General features: G+C 37.3%; 1 protein-coding gene across 2 annotated transcripts in view; it reads right to left on the bottom strand.

The window, feature by feature from the left end:
• COL4A5 (collagen type IV alpha 5 chain) overlaps window positions 1-22,235 on the bottom strand; it is a 243,941-nt gene that overhangs the window by 131,199 nt on the left and 90,507 nt on the right. For both annotated transcript variants that reach the window (XM_030305778.1, XM_030305781.1), the window contains exon 2: window positions 19,127-19,186. In XM_030305778.1, coding sequence (XP_030161638.1) covers window positions 19,127-19,186 — 60 coding nt within the window. The remainder of the gene's footprint in view (window positions 1-19,126; window positions 19,187-22,235) is intronic.

The raw sequence follows: 22,235 nt of genomic DNA, 5'->3' as shown, positions 1-22,235 counted from the left end.
AAAAACAAATAACCCAGTCAAGAAATGGGCACAAGACATGAATAGACACTTTTCCAAAGAAGAAATCCAAATGGCTAACAAACACATGAGAAGATGCTCAACATCACTCATTGTCAGGGAAATGCAAGTCAAAACCACGATAAGATACCACCTCACACCTGTCAGAATGGCTAAAATCAACAACACAAGAAACAACAGGTGTTGGCGAGGATGCAGAGAAAGGGGAACCCTCTTGTACTGTTGGTGAGAAATCAAACTATTGCAGCCACTCTGGAGACCAATATGGAGGTTCCTCAAGAAACTAAAAATAGAACTACCCTATGATGCAGCAATTGCACTATTAGATATTTACCCAAAGAATACAAACAGATTCAAAGGGGTACATGCACCCCAATGTTTATAGCAGAATCATCAACAATAGCCAAACTATGGAGAGAGCCCAAATGTCCATTGACTGATGAATGGATAAAGAAGAGGTAGTACATATATACGATGGAATATTGCTCAGCCATCAAAAAGAATGAAATCTTGCCATTTGCAACAACCTGGATGGAGCTAGAATGTATTATGCTAAGAGAAATAAGTCAATCAGAGGAAGATAAATGCCATATGATTTCACTCATATGTGGAATTTAAGAAACAAAACAGATAAACATATAGGAAGTGGGTGGGGGGGGAAGAAAGGGAAACAAACCACAAGAGCCTCTTAATGATAGAGAACAAACTGATGGTTGATGAAGGGAGGTGGGTAGGAGATAGATGGGTGGTAGGTGCTAAGGAGGGCACTTGTGATGAACACAAGTATGTAAGTGATGAATCACTGAATTCTACTCATAAAATCAATATTGTACGATATGTTAACTAGGATTTAAATTTAAAAAGGGGAAATACATACATACATACAATGAGGAATCACTAAAAAAAAAAAGAAAGAGGGCATTCTAAAATTAACTGGCTTATATTCTTCAAAAATGACAAAGAATACCTGAGGAACTGTTCTAGATTAAAGAAGACTAATGAGATGTGGTAGATAAATGCATGACCCTAGACTATGAGGGGTAAAATACACACACACACACACACACACACACACACACACATACACATACTTTGAACAATCAAAGGGAAAACTGACAAAATTCAGATATGGACTGTGGATTAGATAGTAGCATTATATCAATGTTAATTTCCTGATTTCAATAATTGCACTAGGTTATTTCAAAATTTAAATATTAAGTGTCTTTGATAGAGCAAAAGTGGTAAAGGATGTAGAAGAGTTCCTTGTATTACTTTTGCAATTATATTGTAACCTTAAATTATATCATAATAAAATGCTACCAAAAATTAAAAGAAAAAAAGAAAAACCCATCAGTAATTCCTCTACTCAGAGTTACTATTTGAACTGTGACTCAAGTCCAATTCTGAGCACAGCATTTAATCAACACCAACACAGGAGGGCTGCCAACCCACCAGTGAGGGTTCACTACATCTTATCGGCATCTATACAATAAGGTTGCCCAATATGCATATCTGCACAGATAGATAACTGGGGGTTGCAGAGTCACCATCTATACTAATATACCATCATATCAACACATTAAGGGTTAGTTGACTTGCATATAGCCAATTATAGAAAGAGTATGTATCCCGACAACCCTAGGCAATCCAATAACAGAAAGCAAATCCACCACTATCAAGTTTAAGAACTGTGAGGGCTCATAGCTCCATGGCATGTGCTCCCAACAGCAGGGTCGCAAGGAGTTCCTCTACTTTTCTAAGGCTTGAAGGCTGAATCTCTGGCCAGAGGCTCTGGACCTCATTCTGGGAACCCTTTCACACCAGATCCTATCCACAGTGACAGCCTAGGTAGCACCTAGAAAGAGAAAGCATCCGTATCTATAAAGCAACTGACTAATGGGCCATTGCAGGCACATACCCCTAGAGGTTAAGGTACAGTAGAATTTTACTACACACCCCTGGTGTGTGTGTATATGTGTATGTGAGAGAGAGAGACAGAGAGAGAATGTGTATGTGGTAAGTACTAAGTTTAGTCTAGGTAGCTTAAATAATTTTGTATTAAATAATTGTTATGTTGAATCATTTTATAATAAAAATAAGTACTTTGAAAAAAAAAGCTACTTCTGGCCAGTTTCCACTCATTACTTCAAAGCCAATAAAGCAAATGTCAGCCAAATAATGGTAGGTCTAAGAGCCCAATGTGGGGTTCGATCTCATCAACTGTGAAATCATGACCTGAGCTGAAATCAAGAGTCGGATGATTAAGCAACTCTGATACCTAGGCACTCCTCTTTGTTATTTTAATTAATGATATAATTATAATAATTTAGTATTAATCAAACTCATCAATTATTTTCAAGGAAACAGAGCAAGAGGGTAAATAAAAGGTTCAAACTTTTAGAGCTGGATTGTCTCAAATCATTACATAGCTCATTTCTGGCAGGGCTGGTAGTAGAAATCTGACTGCAAGTGCAAGTCAAAAAGGAAGCTAGAAGGAAAAGAAAAACTAGTTCAAGTAGATTTCCATAAGTGGAAAACGTGGCTACATTTTGGGATCTCCACTGGTATTTACAGCATCTCTCTGCCAAGACTTGAGGATAATATTTGAAGAAAGCAAATTTTCTCAGAAGCAAAACTGCTATTTAGATAAGAGAGGAATAAACCAGAAATGAAAGAGAGGGCTAAAAAGTTTAATTGTGTTTGTATTAATAAAACCATATACCTATAAATTACATATCCTGAAATCTCCTCATAATAGTCAAATGTTGTTGTGGCCCTATCTAGCTGACTGAGCAATATTATACCAAGGAAGATAGAAGAGCACCTACTGGACAGTGGCAAAAAAAAATTGTAAGAACCTTCTCCAGACTTTAAAGGTAGAAAGTTTCCTGCAGTAGAAACTATAGAAGCCTGCCATGAGAGGGGTGAGGGAGGTTTTTCTACCTAATTCCTACGGATGGTAGGGAGGGTTGACATCTCTTGTTTGCCTACCTTTTGCTACCAGTGGTAAGGCAACCATTTCATCCTTAAAACTAACCTAAAATTTACTGTAACTTGCTAACACTCACAAATATAGAAAATGGCATAATTGTATCTTTGTGAAGGTCAAATTTCTTTTAAAAAAACTGGTTTATGCTGCTTGCCCATATTTGGAAAAAAATTACTCTTATTTTCTCTCTTTGCCTGTCCCTTAGATACTGTTTTACTCTGGATTCCCTTTTTGACCCTTCTCTGCCTTTCTCTGGGATATCTCAAATATCAACACTGTTTTTTCTAAAATCTAGGCTCATAGGGCTAACTGTCTTAAATATCTCCACTTGAATATCACAGAGGAACCTAAAACTCAACAATAATAATAACAAACTATCGAACTATTCTAACTCTTTCCATGTTTTACCTTATTTGATTCTCCCAATGACAATGACAATATGGGGTAAATACTACTATTATTTCCATTTTACAGATGAAGAATTAGAGCAAAGAGAAATTGTGTAATTTTCCCCAGAGCAAACTTCATATAAAAAATTGAGTTTGTTATCTTTCTACCCTCTTCTCTATTCTAGGAAATAGCACAACCTAGACCAGAAATGTGTAATAATCTTGACTCCATTCTCCATTACCCCTTCATCTAATTAATCATGCTATGTCCATCATCCCATTCTTAGTGCCCAACAGAACAAATAGTAAATATGCATTCAGTGAATGAACTTCCTTAATGGATTATATAACACTTATGGCACATACTTTTGCCCAAATTCAGAAAAAAAAATGTTAGGGTTAAGAGAAATTATATAAAGGATAACTTTTTGTGATAAAGCACTTTTATATACACAAGACAGTATTAAAAAGAATAAAAGACTGATTTACTTAGAAGGAGAACATGCTTTGTGAGTCAAAGGTGCCCATTAAAATGTTACAATTTTATAGGAAGGGCACTTTATAATCACAATAAGAAAGTTACATGATCATGGGCATGAAAAACATATTTTAAGAATGCTTTCTCAAGACAGATACAAAATTAACAGGAAAAGTACTGGATTTATGAGGATAGAAAAAATAAAAAGTGGGACAAACTGCTATAATGAGCATTAAGGTTTACATTATTTTTGGATTATAATTTTGCAAAAGTCTAAAAACTATATAAACACATGGGAAAGGCAATGCCATTAATGAACAAATGAAAACAATGATTAACTAAAAAAAATGAAGTTATAGGCAATTTTCTCTTCTTTTTGAGTAATTACTATTGTGTTTTTATAATTATATAGTACAAAGAAATATTTGATGTAATATAATTAGGAGAACAAGAATATAGATCTTTGACAACTACCAAATGGAGATAATGTACGTCAGATTAAATTGTAGCTTGTATCAAAACCACTTAGACAACTTGTTAAAACACAGATTGCCTGGTCCTACCCCCAGAGTTACATTGAGTAGGTCTGCTATGGAACCTAGGAACTTGCATTTCTAACAAGCACCCAGTAAGTACCGATGCCACTGGTAGAGGGGAACACCTTGTTAAGATAATGTGTCAGTGTGACATGAATTTTATTTTACTTTATAATTTTTATTTAAGTATAGTTGACATACAATGTTATACTAGTTGCAGGTGTACAACATAGTGATTTGACAATTCTATACATTAATCTATGTTCACCATGATAAACATAGTTACAATCTACGTGACATGAATTTTAGGTTGTCAGCTGGTTAATTTCTTGTTGTCATCAGGAGTCTAGCAAGTTTTGTTTTTAGCAGTGTGCACTTGGACACATTTCTTTGCCAGAATTGACATATTTTATTATTTCTGTATTAATCTTACTTTTTAAAAGCAGATTTACTGAGGTACAATTAATATATAATAAATTGCACATATTTAAAGTATACAATTTGAAATTTTTTTCACATAGGTGACAATCAAAATAATGAACATATCCATCACTCACAAAAATTTCCTTGTCTTTTCAACAAATGTTGCTCAACTAGACATCCATATGTAAAAAAAAAAATCTAGACAGAGACCTCACACTCTTCATAAAAATCAACTCAAAATGGATCAAATAGAAAACTATAAAACTCCTAAAAGATAACACAGGAGAGAAAATCTAGGTGACCTTGGGTGTGGTGATAACTTTTTAGATACAAAAAGGCATAATCCATGAAAGAAATAACTGATAAGCTGAACTGCATTAACATTAAAAGCTTCTGCTCTGTGAAAGATAGTGTTAAGAGAATGAGAAGATAAGACAGACTGGGAGAAAATATTTGCAAAAGACACATCTGATAAAGAAAAATTATCTGAACTATACAAACAACTCTTACAAGTCAACAATAAGAAAGCAAAAAATCTGATTTTAAAATGGGCCAAAGAGTTTAACAGATATCTCATCAAAGAAGATATACAGATGGAAAATAAGCATATGAAAAGATGCTCCACACAATATGGCATCAGGGAAATGCAAACTGAAACAACTACATACCACCACATACCCAATAAAATGGCTACAATCTAAAACCCTGACAACACCAAAGGCTGGCAAAGATGTGGAGCAACAGGAACTCTCATTCATTGCTGGTGGGAAGGCAAAATGATACATCTACTTTGCAAGACAGTTTGGCAGTGACTTACAAAACTAAACATACTCATATGATCTAGCAATGATGTTTCTTGGTATTTATCCAAAGGAGTTTAAAACTTACATCCACACACACAAAACTGCACATGTATGCTTACTAGCAATTTTATTCATCATTGCCAAAACTTGGAAGTAACCAAGATGTCCTTTAGCAGATGAACAGATAAAGAAACTGCCACATGCAGACAATGGACTATCATTTAGCACTAAAAAGAAATGAACTATTTGGCTATGAAAAGACATGGAGGAACTTTAAATGCAGATTACCTAAGTGAAAAAGGCCAATCTGAAAAGGCTGCACACTGTATGATTCTAACTATATGATATTCTGGAAAATACAATTATGGAGACAGTAAAGAGATCAGTGGTTTCCAGGGGTGGGGATGGTAAAGTTGAATAGGTGGAGCACAAACGATTTATAAGGCAGTGAAAATATTCATATGATAATAAAATGATGGATACATGTCATTATACACTTGCCCAAATCCACAGAATGTACAACACCAAGAATGAACTCTAAGGTAAACTTGAACTTTGGGGTGATAATGATATATCAAATGTAGGTTCATCAATTGTAACAAATGTACCACTCTCATTAGGGAAACTATGCATGTATGCATGTGTGAGCCAGAGGTATAGGCGAAATTTCTGTATCTTTCTTTCAATTTTACTGTGAACCTAAAACTGCTCTTAAAAAAGTAAGTCTTTAATTAAAACCAATATTGAAGTTGGGGCGCCTGGGTGGCTCAGTCAGTTAAGCTTCTGACTCTTGATTTCGGCTCACATCATGATCTCACGGGTTCGGGGGTTTGAGCCTCGCATCAGGCTCTGTGCTGACAGCTCAGAGCCTGCTTGGAATTCTCTCTCTCCCTTTCTCTCCCTGCCCCTCCCCTGCTTGCTCTCTCTCTGTCTCTGTCTCTGCCTCTCTCTCCCTCTTTCTTTCTCAAAATAAATAAACTCAAAAAAATTTTTTTAAATAAAAAAAAATATTGAAGTGAACATCATAAATATAAAAAAATTTTCCATGTTCTCTTTTATAATATTTTCCTCATGCCTCTACTCATCCCCCACCCCAGGTGATGACTGATTTCTTTTCAGTCATTATAAATTAATTTTCATTTTCTAGAATTTTATATACATGGAATTATACAGAATGTACTCTTTTGTCTAACTTTCCATTCAGCATAATTATTTTGAGATTTAGACATGTTGTGGTTTATGTCAATAGTCCATTCCTTTTTATTGCTGAGTAGTATTCCATTGTATGAATATATGACAATTTGTTGGTTCATCCACCTGTTAAATTTTTTAAATGTTTTATTTATTTTTGAGACAGAGAGAAACAAAGCATGAATGGGGGAGGGTCAGAGAGAGAGGGAGACACAGAATCTGAAGCAGGCTCCAGGCTCTGAACTGTCAGCACAGAGCCTGACATGGGGCTCAAACCCACCAACCATGAGATCATAACCTGAGCTGAAGTCAGACGCTTAACCAACTGAGTCACCCAGTCGCCCCATCATCCACCTGTTAATAGCAATTGAGTTTCCTGTTTCTGGTTATTACAAATAAAGCTACCATGAACTCATGTACAAGTTTTGTATGGACATATGCTTTCACTTCTCATCAGTAAATGCCTAGGAAAGGACAGTCATCTGATAGGTTTATGCTTACCTTTTAAAGAAACTGTCAAACTTTTTTCCTAAGTGTTCGCATCATTTTGTATTTGCATCAGCAATCTTGCTATTTGTAACAACATGGATGGAACTAGAGTGTATTATGCTAAGCAAAATAAGTCAGTCAGAAAGACATATATCATATGATTTCACTCAAATGTGGAATTTGAGAAACACAACAGACGAACATAGGGGAAGGAAAGGAAAAATAAGATAAAAACCGAAAGGGAGGGCAAACCATAAAAGACTCTTAAATACAGAGAACAAACTGAGGGTTGCTGGTTGGGAGGTGGGTGGAGGGATGGGTGATGGGCGTTATGGAGGACACTTTTTGGGTTGAGCACTGGGTGTCATATGTAAGAAATGAATCATTGGGTTCCAATCCTGAAGCCAGGACTACACTGTATGTTAACTAACTTGAATTTAAAGAAAAAAAAAAGCAATCTATAATAGTTCTAGTTGCTTCACATCCTCACCTATACTTAGTATGGATGTATTTTAATATTTAGACATTCTAGTAGGTTTATAGTGGTATCTTATTATGGTTTTATTATGCATTTCCTTAATTAACAATTTTGAGTAACTTTTAATGTGTTTATTTGCCATTTACATATCTTATTTTGTGAAGTACCTTAAAATCTTTTGCTGCTTTGTTTCTAATTTAATTTTATTTTGGGATACGTGTTTTATTATTGACTTTTGAAATGTCTTTATGTATTTTGGATAGAAGGCTTTTTAGGAGATATGTGATTTGCAAATATTTTTTCCTAAACTGTGGATTGTGTTTTCATTCCCTCAACAATGTCTTCAGAAAAACTAAGTTCTTAATTTTGATGAAATTCAATTGAGCAAACATGGGCTTCAACTCATAAGCCCAAGATTAAGAGTTGTAGCCTCTGGGGCGCCTGGGTGGCGCAGTCGGTTAAGCGTCCGACTTCAGCCAGGTCACGATCTCGCGGTCCTCCGGGAGTTCGAGCCCCGCGTCAGGCTCTGGGTTGATGGCTCAGAGCCTGGAGCCTGTTTCCGATTCTGTGTCTCCCTCTCTCTCTGCCCCTCCCCCGTTCATGCTCTGTCTCTCTCTGTCCCAAAAATAAATAAACGTTGAAAAAAAAATTTTTTAAATAAAAAAAAAAAAAAAAAAAGAGTTGTAGCCTCTACCAACTGAGGCAGCCAGGCACCCCCACCAAGGAAATTTTAGTAGTGACTATATATTTGGTAATATTAAGGAAATGTTAATTCTTCCAGTATAATAATGGTATTTTTGGTTATGGTTTAAAACTCCTTATATATTAAAGATATACAATGAGATACTTATGGATGAAATCTAGGATTCCTTTCAAAATAATCTAATATGTGTTTTGGCAAAGGGGATGGGGTAGAAGTGAAATATAACTGGCCATGATTTGCTACTTATTAAAGAAAAATGATTGAGGGGCGCCTGGGCGGCTCATTTGGTTAAGTGTCCGACTGTGGCTCAGGTCATGATTTCATGGTTCAATTTGTGAATTCAAGCCCTGCGTCGGACTCTGTGCTGACAGCTCAGAGCCCGGAGCCTGCTTCAGATTCTGTGTCTCCCTCTCTCTCTGCCCCTCCCCCACTCGTGCTCTGTCTCTCAAAAATAAATAAACATTTAAAAAAATTTTTTAATAAAGTAAAATGATTGATACATCTGTGTTTATTATATTAAAAAATTTAATTTGATTTACTTGTCCTTTTCTAGCTTCTTAAGTGGAAAACTTAGATCATTGATTTTAAATTTTTAACATAGGTATTTAAAATTCTTTCCCACTAAGCCCTGCTTTAACTCCATCCCACAATTCTCAGCATTACTCAAGGCTCACCCTAAGTGTAGTCTCCACCTGTCACCATACAATGTTATTGCAATATTGTTGACTATATTCCCTATGCTGCACTTTTCATCTATATGACTTGTTTATTTTATAAGTGGAAATTTGTACGTCTTAAGCCCCTCCACTTATTTAACCTATCCCTCCCTCATTCTCCCCTCTGGCAACCACCACTTCATTCTCTGTATTTAAGAGTCCAGTTTTTGTTTCTTTGTTTGCCTTTATTTTTATGTATATTTTAATTGTATACAACAATTGTGTTTGCAGATTTTTTAAATTCTCTAGTGATGTTTTTACATTGTTGTACAGTATCCATTCTCTCTGATGAGAAGCCCGTCATCATTCATATCATTGTGCCTCTTTAGGTAATGTGTATTTTTTTCTCTAGCTTCCTTCAATATTTTCTTTTAATCTGATTTTTCAATAGACTCATTATGATGTGTCTAAGTATAGTTTTCTTTGTTGTTATTCTGCTTGTGATGTGCTGAATTTCTTATATCTATAAATTTATATTTCTTCATTCTTCTGCATGTTGCTGTCCAGTTCTCCCCGCACCATTTGTTAAAGAGACTGTCTTTTCTCCTTCGGATATTCTTTCCTGCTTTGTCAAAGATTAGTTGGCCATACTTTTGTGGGTCCAATTCTGGAGTCTCTATTCTATTCCATTGCTCTATGTGTCTGTTTTTGTGCCAATACCATGCTATCTTGATGATTACAACTTTGTAGTAGAGGCTAGAAAGTGTTATGCTAAGTGAAATAAGTCATACAGAGAAAGACAGATACCATATGTTTTCACTGTTATGTAGATCCTGAGAAACTTAACAGAAGACCATGGGGGAGGGGAAGGAAAAAATAAAGTTAGAGAGGGAGAGAGCCAAACCATAAGAGACTCTTAAAAACAGAATAAACTGAGGGTTGATGGGGGGGTGGGAGGGAGGGTAGGGTGGGTGATGGGCATTGAGGAGGGCACCTGTTGGGATGAGCACTGGGTGTTGTATGGAAACCAATTTGACAATAAATTTCATATTTAAAAAAATTATATTTCTCACCAAATGTACAAAATTCTTGCTATTACCACTGTCCTATTAATTTTTATTCCTTTTTCTCCCCTGTTTTATCTCTCCCATTGTTAGGGGACCCCATTTACATTTACATTAAACCATTTTTATTGTCCCAGAAGTCACTGAGGCCCTATTCTTTCCCTTTGTTCTTCAGGTTGCATTTTTGCTCTGATTCATCTCTAAGTTCACTGACCCTCTATTCCACTGTCATCATTCTGCTGTTATAAGCCAATCTGGTAAATTGTTCTTTCTGATATTTTGCTTTTCAAATCTAGATTTTCCTCATTATTTTTAGTTTCCAGTGTTCTATTGTGATGCTCTATTTATTCATTCTTAGGAGCACATTTCCCTTTAAATCAACAAATATATTTATCTTATCTGCTTTAAATCTTTATCTACAAATTTTAATAGGTGTCATTTCAGAGTTAGTTTTCATTCATGAGTCTTCTTCTTGACTATGGATCACTATTACCTGTTATTTCTCATGCCTATAATTTTTAATAGCACATTAGACATTGTATGTTGTAGACATCCTAGGTTCTTTTTTCTTCCTTGGAAGAGTATTGAACTTTTGCTTTAGAAAATAGTAAACTCAGGTGAACTAAAACTTAAAAATTGTATTTTCCCTTCAGTGGACAGCAGTTAAATCTATGTTCAGTTATCGCAGGCTTCCAGCTATTCCTTTTGGTGGATTGTGTGAATCCTCCCCTATACATATAAAGTTCAGGACTCAATCAAGAATTTGGGTTTATAGGGAAATTTTTGGGCTCCATTCTCTGTGGCTCCCTCTATTGCAGCATATCTCCTATCATTTTCCAGTCATTCTGGAATCCTCAACTCTTTCCTCAACTTCTCAAGCCAAGAAGACTGTGGCTTTTAGTCTGGATTCTAGCCATCCTTTGCCAAGCAGACTCAAGGGTGCTCTCAGGAGAAAAGCCACCTAAGTGCAAACTTGCTCAGTGTACTCCCTTTCTTTCAAGAGTAGAATCCTCTCTAACTTTTTCCTACTTTTGGTCACTATATGACCATTAAGTAGGTGTTATTTTTGTCCAGAGTATTTACTTCTTATTTTAAGAAGAGTTAGTCTGATAAAAATCACCGTGCCAATATTAGAAATGAATCTCTTTTGTTCTTTTTACCACTACAGAAAGCACCCTTACTATAAAACTACTCCCGGGGTGCCTGGGTGGCTCAGTCGGTTGAGCGTCCAACTTTGGCTCAGGTCATGATCTCACAGCTCATGAGTTTGAGCCCTGCATCGGGCTCTGTGCTGACAGCTAGGAGCCTGGAGCCTGCTTCGGATTCTGTGTCTCCCTCTCTCTGTCCCTCCACTGCTCGCACTCTGTCTCTCTCAAAAATAAATAAACACTTTTAAAAAATAAAAAAAATAAATAAAACTACTTCCCTCAAACTAATGTCACTTAAATAGGTGTTTTAGGGGTGCCTGGGTGGCTTAGTCGGTTAAGCGTCTGACTTCAGCTCAGGTCATAATGTCACAGTCTGTGAGTTTGAACCCCACATTGAGCTCTGTGCTGACAGCTCAGAGCCTGGAGCCTGCTTCGGATTCTGTGTCTCCCTCTCTCTCTGCCCCTCCCCCGGTCACGCTCTCTGGCTCTCAAAAAATAATAAATAAACATTTAAAAATTTTTAAAAAATAGGTGTTCTAGATAACACAATTCAATTATTATTAATAGGTGTTCTGTTAGAAAGAAGTGGGTCAAATGGAACTTGGAAATATGGCATTGCAAAACAAATAAGTTTCTTTATATCAGGACTTTTAAACATCTTTAATGTGCTAATAGACATTCTATACCCCTAAATGGAATATGCTCTTGAAATAATATCCTAAAATTTGTCATATATAATTAGAAATATTCACTGATTCATTCAAAAATATTTATTAAGCCCTAGACAGTGAAGACTAGAGTATAAACCCATTTCTCCTAGCACAATTCGCTATCGTGTTTTAATCTTCTAATTTCACTGTCAGTCATTGATTCAGAGTGGCTAGGTTTATGCTACTTAATCCTCACCAATACTTAGGTTTTTTTGTTTTGTTTTTAAAAAAATTTTTTTAACGTTTATTTATTTTTGAGAGACAAAGAGAGAGCATGAGCAGGGGAGAAGCAGAGAGAGAGGGAGACACAGAATCTGAAGCAGGCTCCAGGTTCTGAGCTGTCATTACAGAACCCGACGTGTGGCTTGAACTCATGAACCTTGAGATCATGACCTGAGCAGAAGTCAGATGCTTAATCGACTGAGACACCCAGGTGCCCCACCAATACTTACTTTGTAATTATCGTATGTATACAATAGAGGTGCTGCTATTAGAAAAGTGAAATAAAAATAGAGGTTCACTAATCATTAACTTACATGGACTAGATAAAAATACATGAAATTGGCTAGTATGGAGGAGAACAGGAAAATGGCGGCGTAGGAGGACGCTGGGCTCACCGCGCGTCCTGCTGATCACTTAGATTCCACCTACACCTGCCTAAATAACCCAGAAAACCGCCAGAGGATTAGCAGAATGGAGTCACCGGACCCAAGTGCAGACGAGAGGCCCACGGAAGAGGGTAGGAAGGGCGGCGAGGCGGTGCGCGCTCCACGGACTGGCAGGAGGGAGCCGGGGCGGAGGGGCGGCTCGCCAGCCAAGCAGAGCCCCCGAGTCCGGCTTGCAAAAGCGGAGGGGCCTGACGGACTGTGTTCCGACAGCAAGCGCGACTTAGCGTCTGGGAGGTCATAAGTTAACAGCTCTGCTCGGAAAGCGGGAAGGCTGGAGGACAAAGGGAGGGTGAGCTGCGGAGCCCCCGGGAAGACAGAGCTCAGTTTGGCGGGGAACAAAGGCGCTCGCCAGCGCCATCTCCCCCGCCCATCCCCCAGCCAAAATCCCAAAGGGAACCGGTTCCGGCCAGGGAAATTGCTCGCTCCGCGCAAACACCCAACTCTGTGCTTCTGTGGAGCCAAACCTCCGGCAGCGGATCTGACTCCCTCCGGCTGCCACAGGGCCCCTCCTGAAGTGGATCACCTAAGGAAAAGCGAGCTAAGCCTGCCCCCTCTGCCGCCGTGCACCTTGCCTTCCCACCCCAGCTAATACGCCAGATCCCCAGCATCACAAGCCTGGCAGTGTGCAAGTAGCCCAGATGGGCCACGCCACCCCACAGTGAATCCCGCCCCTAGGAGAGGGGAAGAGAAGGCACACACCAGTCTGACTGTGCCCCAGCGGTGGGCTGGGGGCAGACATCAGGACTGACTGCGGCCCCGCCCACCAACTCCAGTTATACACCACAGCACAGGGGAAGTGCCCTGCAGGTCCTCACCACACCAGGGACTATCCAAAATGACCAAGCGGAAGAATTCCCCTCAGAAGAATCTCCAGGAAATAACAACAGCTAATGAGCTGATCAAAAAGGATTTAAATAATATAACAGAAAGTGAATTTAGAATAATAGTCATAAAATTAATCGCTGGGCTGGAAAACAGCATACAGGACAGCAGAGAATCTCTTGCTACAGAGATCAAGGGACTAAGGAACAGTCACGAGGAGCTGAAAAACGCTTTAAATGAAATGCAAAACAAAATGCAAACCACCACGGCTCGGATGGAAGAGGCAGAGGAGAGAATAGGTGAACTAGAAGATAAAGTTATGGAAAAAGAGGAAGCTGAGAAAAAGAGAGATAAAAAAATCCAGGAGTATGAGGGGAAAATTAGAGAACTAAGTGATACACTAAAAAGAAATAATATACGCATAATTGGTATCCCAGAGGAGGAAGAGAGAGGGAAAGGTGCTGAAGGGGTACTTGAAGAAATAATAGCTGAGAACTTCCCTGAACTGGGGAAGGAAAAAGGCATTGAAATCCAAGAGGCACAGAGAACTCCCTTCAGACGTAACTTGAATCGATCTTCTGCACGACATATCATAGTGAAACTGGCAAAATACAAGGATAAAGAGAAAATTCTGAAAGCAGCAAGGGGTAAACGTGCCCTCACATATAAAGGGAGACCTATAAGACTCGTGACTGATCTCTCTTTTGAAACTTGGCAGGCCAAAAGAATTGGCACGAGATTTTCAGTGTGCTAGACAGAAAAAATATGCAGCCGAGAATCCTTTATCCAGCAAGTGTGTCATTTAGAATAGAAGGAGAGATAAAGGTCTTCCCAAACAAACAAAAACTGAAGGAATTTGTCACCACTAAACCAGCCCTACAAGAGATCCTAAGGGGGACCCTGTGAGACAAAGTACCAGAGACATCACTACAAGCATAAAACATACAGACATCACAATGACTCTAAACCCGTATCTTTCTATAGTAACACTGAATGTAAATGGATTAAATGCACCAACCAAAAGACATAGGGTATCAGAATGGATAAAAAAACAAGACCCATCTATTTGCTGTCTACAAGAGACTCATTTTAGACCTGAGGACACCTTTAGATTCAGAGTGAGGGGATGGAGAACTATTTATCATGCTACTGGAAGCCAAAAGAAAGCTGGAGTAGCCATACTTATATCAGACAAACTAGACTTTAAATTAAAGGCTGTAACAAGAGATGAAGAAGGACATTATATAATAGTTACAGGGTCTATCCATCAGGAAGAGCTAACAATTATAAATGTCTATGCGCCGAATACCGGAGCCCCCAAATATATAAAACAATTACTCATAAACAGAAGCAACCTTATTGATAAGAATGTGGTAATTGCTGGGGACTTTAACACCCCACTTATAGAAATGGATAGATCATCTAGACACACGGTCAATAAAGAAACAAGGGCCCTGAATGAGACATTGGATCAGATGGACTTGACAGATATATTTAGAACTCTGCATCCCAAAGCAACAGAATATACTTTCTTCTCGAGTGCACATGGAACATTCTCCAAGATAGATCATATACTGGGTCACAAAACAGCCCTTCATAAGTTTACAAGAATTGAAATTATACCATGCATACTTTCAGACCACAATGCTATAAAGCTTGAAATCAACCACAGGAAAAAGTCTGGAAAACCTCCAAAAGCATGGAGGTTAAAGAACACCCTACTAACGAATGAGTGGGTCAACCAGGCAATCAGAGAAGAAATCAAAAAATATATGGAAACAAACGAAAATGAAAATACAACAATCCAAACGCTTTGGGACGCAGCAAAGGCAGTCCTGAGAGGAAAATACATTGCAATCCAGGCCTATCTCAAGAAACAAGAAAAATCCCAAATACAAAATCTCACAGCACACCTAAAGGAAATAGAAGCAGAACAGCAAAGGCAGCCTAAACCCAGCAGAAGAAGAGAAATAATAAAGATCAGAGCAGAAATAAACAATATAGAATCTAAAAAAAACTGTAGAGCAGATCAACGAAACCAAGAGTTGGTTTTTTGAAAAAATAAACAAAATTGACAAACCTCTAGCCAGGCTTCTCAAAAAGAAAAGGGAGATGACCCAAATAGATAAAATCGTGAATGAAAATGGAATGATTACAACCAATCCCTCAGAGATACAAACAATTATCAGGGAATACTATGAAAAATTATATGCCAACAAATTGGACAACCTGGAAGAAATGGACAAATTCCTGAACACCCACACTCTTCCAAAACTCAATCAGGAGGAAATAGAAAGCTTGAACAGACCCATAACCAGCGAAGAAATTGAATCGGTTATCAAAAATCTCCCAACAAATAAGAGTCCAGGACCAGATGGCTTCCCAGGGGAGTTCTACCAAACATTTAAAGCAGAGATAATACCTATCCTTCTCAAGCTATTCCAAGAAATAGAAAGGGAAGGAAAACTTCCAGACTCATTCTATGAAGCCAGTATTACTTTGATTCCTAAACCAGACAGAGACCCAGTAAAAAAAGAGAACTACAGGCCAATATCCCTGATGAATATGGATGCAAAAATTCTCAATAAGATACTAGCAAATCGAATTCAACAGCATATAAAAAGAATTATTCACCATGATCAAGTGGGATTCATTCCTGGGATGCAGGGCTGGTTCAACATTCGCAAATCAATCAACGTGATACATCACATTAACAAAAAAAAAAGAGAAGAACCATATGATCCTGTCAATCGATGCAGAAAAGGCCTTTGACAAAATCCAGCACCCTTTCTTAATAAAAACCCTTGAGAAAGTCGGGATAGAAGGAACATACTTAAAGATCATAAAAGCCATTTATGAAAAGCCCACAGCTAACATCATCCTCAACGGGGAAAAACTGAGAGCTTTTTCCCTGAGATCAGGAACACGACAGGGATGCCCACTCTCACTGCTGTTGTTTAACATAGTGCTGGAAGTTCTAGCATCAGCAATCAGACAACAAAAGGAAATCAAAGGCATCAAAATGGGCAAGGATGAAGTCAAGCTTTCGCTTTTTGCAGATGACATGATATTATACATGGAAAATCCGATAGACTCCACCAAAAGTCTGCTAGAACTGATACATGAATTCAGCAAAGTTGCAGGATACAAAATCAATGTACAGAAATCAGTTGCATTCTTATACACTAACAATGAAGCAACAGAAAGACAAATAAAGAAAATGATCCCATTCACCATTGCACCAAGAAGCATAAAATACCTAGGAATAAATCTAACCAAAGATGTAAAGGATCTGTATGCTGAAAACTATAGAAAGCTTATGAAGGTAATTGAAGAAGATTTAAAGAAATGGAAAGACATTCCCTGCTCATGGATTGGAAAAATAAATATTGTCAAAATGTCAATACTACCCAAAGCTATCTACACATTCAATGCAATCCCAATCAAAATTGCACCAGCATTCTTCTCGAAATTAGAACAAGCAATCCTAAAATTCATATGGAACCACAAAAGGCCCCGAATAGCCAAAGGAATTTTGAAGAAGAAGACCAAAGCAGGAGGCATCACAATCCCAGACTTTAGCCTCTACTACAAAGCTGTAATCATCAAGACAGCATGGTATTGGCACAACAACAGACACACAGACCAATGGAATAGAATAGAAACCCCAGAACTAGACCCACAAACGTATGGCCAACTAATCTTTGACAAAGCAGGAAAGAACATCCAATGGAAAAATGACAGTCTCTTTAACAAATGGTGCTGGGAGAACTGGACAGCAACATGCAGAAGGTTGAAACTAGACCACTTTCTCACACCATTCAAAAATATAAACTCAAAATAGATAAAGGACCTGAATGTGAGACAGGAAACCATCAAAACCTTAGAGGAGAAAGCAGGAAAAGACCTCTCTGACCTTAGCCGTAGCAATCTCTTACTCGATACATCCCCAAAGGCAAGGGAATTAAAAGCAAAAGTGAATTACTGGGACCTTATGAAGATAAAAAGCTTCTGCACAGCAAAGGAAACAACCAACAAAACTAAAAGGCAACCAATGGAATGGGAAAAGATATTTGCAAATGACATATCGGACAAAGGGCTAGTATCTAAAATCTATAAAGAGCTCACCAAACTCCACACCCGAAAAACAAATAACCCAGTGAAGAAATGGGCAGAAAACATGAATAGACACTTCTCTAAAGAAGACATCCAGATGGCCAACAGGCACATGAAAAGATGTTCAGCGTCGCTCCTCATCAGGGAAATACAAATCAAAACCACACTCAGGTATCACCTCACGCCAGTCAGAGTGGCCAAAATGAACAAATCAGGAGACTATAGATGCTGGAGAGGATGTGGAGAAACGGGAACCCTCTTGCACTGTTGGTGGGAATGCAAATTGGTGCAGCCGCTCTGGAAAGCAGTGTGGAGGTTCCTCAGAAAATTAAAAATAGACCTACCCTATGACCCAGCAATAGCACTGCTAGGAATTTACCCAAGGGATACAGGAGTACTGATGCATAGGGGCACTTGTACCCCAATGTTCATAGCAGCACTCTCAACAATAGCCAAATTATGGAAAGAGCCTAAATGTCCATCAACTGATGAATGGATAAAGAAATTGTGGTATATATACACAATGGAATACTATGTGGCAATGAGAAAAAATGAAATATGGCCTTTTGTAGCAACGTGGATGGAACTGGAGAGTGTAATGCTAAGTGAAATAAGCCATACAGAGAAAGACAGATACCATATGGTTTCACTCTTATGTGGATCCTGAGAAACTTAACAGGAACCCATGGGGGAGGGGAAGGAAAAAAAAAAAAAAGAGGTTAGAGTGGGAGAGAGCCAAAGCATAAGAGACTGTTAAAAACTGAGAACAAACTGAGGGTTGATGGGGGGTGGGAGGGAGGGGAGGGTGGGTGATGGGTATTGAGGAGGGCACGTTTTGGGATGAGCACTGGGTGTTGTATGGAAACCAATTTGTCAATAAATTTCATATATATATAAAAAAAATAAATAAATAAATTTAAAAAAAAAATAAATAAATAAATAAAAATTAAAAAAAAAAAAAAAGAAATTGGCTAGTATGATACTCAATACAGATGAGTAGCCTGATAAATGTTAGTTTCTTTCTTAGTGTTTTTTTCTTCTTTTGCCTATTAAGTTAGTGGTTTTAACAAGATTGATCATAGATAGGTTGGTAGACTACAGCTCTCAGACCAAATGCAGTAAGAAGTCTGTTTTGTACAGTCCAAGAGCTAAGACATTTTTTTATACTCTTAAAGGACTTTTTAAAAAAAATGTTAAAAATTGTGTGATAGGGATATTATGTGGCCCACAAAACCTAAAATATTTACTGTATGGTCTTTTACAGAAAATGTTTGCTAACTCCTGAGATATAGTCTAATCCTTATAATTATCTAAAATAAGCAGTATGGTAGAATTCAGTTTATTTACTTAGATGCTGAGGTAGACGCCCTGATTTAAAAAAAAACATATTAAAACACTATTTTACTGGTTTTACTAAGTTTTCAAAGGCTCGTCTCAAATCTCACCTTTTCTCCTTTTACACCACTACAGTCACATTTTGATCCTGGAGAACACCCATAGCAAGCCTATAAGGAAGAAAAAGAGGGAGAAAGATTATTAAATATGAACCTGAAAATCAGTCTCTGACTTACCTCTCAACTAAACTCAACAATCCAAATTTGTAAAACTAATACCAGAAAAATATCTGAACAGATATACACCAAATTGCAAACAATAGTTACCTCTGGGGAAGCTTTCACCTTTTATGGTACACATTTCCATTTGATCTTTTCATAATGAGCAGATGTAACTTTCATAATTTTAAAGTGAAAAATATCCTTTTAAAAAGATACTAAAAATTAAAAAGCAATTCAAACAATTTCCCTGTAATATTATTTGCCATTTGTCCAAGCTCTTAGGAACTCTTTTCTTTCTCCTAACATCACATTCAAAAAATGACCTTTCAATCTATATTAGCAATGACCTTGGTGACTAGGTAAAGATGTCTGACAGTCGAAGTTGCTTGACTCTCTGCACTCGTGAGCAATCATGGAGCATAAAATATGTAATGCTATCTTTTACCAACTTTTTTTCTTCGCTCCCATTCTCTCATTGCTAGTAGTTCAGTCTATAATGACTCCAACAAGTTTTACCACAAATGTTGTTCCCACAGCCTAGATCCTCTAAAAAGCCACTACTAATAAATTCCTTTATTCATATTAAGAATTGAGGTCTTGAAGCCAGAAAAATATCCTCCTCCAAAATAAGGACCCATAAGAGAGGCACTTGGCTAGCTCAGTCAGTGGAGCAGTCAGTGGAGCCTTGATCTCGAGGTTGTGAGTTTGAGCTCCACGATGGGTGCAGAGATTAGTTAAAAACAATAAAAATCTTAAAAAATAAAATAAGAACCCATAAGAGAAGAAGATAATAGATGACTTCTGCCATCCAGATCTACCCTATACTCTGACATAAAGCTGAACTCCTTAGAAAAACAAATAGTAGTTAGTTTAACCTATGTTGATAGCTCTCCATTTATGGACAGTAAGGTGGTATACTTTTCTTTTTTTTATTTATTTTTGTTTTTATTTTTATTTTTTTGATTTGGGGATCTCTTTTATTTTTTATTTTTATTTTTATTTATTTATTTTTTCAATATATGAAACTTATTGTCAAATTGGTTTCCATACAACACCCAGTGCTCATCCCAAGGTATACTTTTCATTAAATAAGAGAAACTTTTATGTGATGTAAATACCAAATAATGTGTATCAATGCTCAGCCTTGGAAAACTGTGACTTAAAAAGTACCTAAGTGTCCTTCCCAACATTCCCTGTGTTCCTTTACTCCAACCACTACCAGAATACTTTCCCCAATCCTTATCAAATTACTGACCTCATCCTTCTAGTCATAACTCCTAATCTACTCAGCTGCAACTAGAAGCTAGCCAGATGCTGGAACTCCTTTTCCTGATTAAGAGCAAACAACAATGGTTGATGTTGGGGGTAATCTCTCACTCTGCAAGTTGCTGTTCCTGTAACAGATGCTCCTGACATTTCTAATCGAAAGGCTGTTATGCAGCTATTATTCGTCATACATAGTTGATATTAAGTTTCAGTATTATACATCAACTACATTACAAGTGAAATGGACTTATACAGACTTACTCATCAAACATGAATTGAGCATTATTAGAGGCCAGAAAACTTGTTAAGCAATAAACACGAATAAGACACAGCTCTTTCCAACATATAAAACTAATTCAACAAATACTTATTGATCACCTGTTATATGCCAGCCACTATGTCACACTAGGTGTAGGTAGAGATGCAAAGACCGTACATCACTGCTCTCTAATGTAAAGGATAATTCCATACAGAAAAATTACATTACAGTGTGTCAGTAACAGAGGTTAATTTAAGATGTATAACTTTTTTGTGTAAACATGAATTGTAGATTCCAAAGTATAAGCTTACAAATTTTAGAAGATACCAATTCACAAGATGAGAACTGTCAATGGTCATATTCACTGAATTAGATTGTGCATATTATCAATAATCAGTTACAAGCATTAATGGAGGATAAAGGATAGTGTACAAAATGGCTATACATTTAAAAACAATTAACATTTGACTTTGAAATGTATGTCTATACTTTATTTTTTAAATTTTTTTAACGTTTCTTCATTTTTTAGAGATGGAGAGAGACAGAGAATGAGTGGGGGAGGAGCGTAGAGAGAGGGAGACACAGAATCCGAAGGAGGCTCCAGGCTCTGAGCTGTCAGCACAGAGCCTGATGCGGGGCTCGAACCCATGGACCAAGAGATCATGACCGGAGCTGAAATCAGATGCTTAACCGACTGAGCCACCCAGGCGCCCCTGTCTACACTTGAAATGTAAATATTGGTGCATAGTTTTCTGGTGTTACAAGTAAAAGATGGTACAACTTTCCATTTTCATTTTTCATTAAGAAATCCTTCTTTTTAAAACATAAATTAAGCTCCTGAGAATAATGCAAAACAATAGACAGAAAGGGTTTGTTAATATGGAGAAGATACTACATGAATTTTACTTATAATATTTTTGACTTCTAAGTATCCAACAATATCCTCCAACTTCTAATATAATTTGTAAACAAACAATATAACTTTGAATAAGTGTGCATGTCAATTCAAAGGTAATTTTATATATAATTTTCTTTAAAATCAGTAATTTCACCTTTTTTCACTTATTACTTCAAATGTAGCTATACTTTAGAGAGGTCACTACTTAAAACATTTGATATTTGTTTGAATTCAGTTTTAAAATGTAATTTATATTCTATTTATTCCACCTACTTTACAATGACCCTGGTACTCTGGCTTTTTTTGTTTTTAAAGCCAATTGTAATACACACACCGACCACTAGATGCCACTTTTCATACAGTTATAACAGTGATGCCCACATGGAAATAGCCCCAATTTGACATTAGGTTAATGCAGCAACATGTTTTTTTACAAACAGCCATTAATATTAATTAGGTGCCCAATAAGCACAAAGCACAGTTTTAGAGCTATGAGTTGTACCATAAAATGTGTAGACACGAGTGCTGTCTTTAAGAAACTTCCAATCTAGTTAAAAAAAACAAAAAACCCTATG

The sequence above is a fragment of the Lynx canadensis genome, chromosome X (genome assembly GCF_007474595.2).
Source record: "Lynx canadensis isolate LIC74 chromosome X, mLynCan4.pri.v2, whole genome shotgun sequence".
Lineage (NCBI taxonomy): Eukaryota > Metazoa > Chordata > Mammalia > Carnivora > Felidae > Lynx > Lynx canadensis.
The sequence above is the reverse complement of the archived record's forward strand: the minus strand, read 5'-3'. Positions and strand labels throughout refer to the sequence as shown.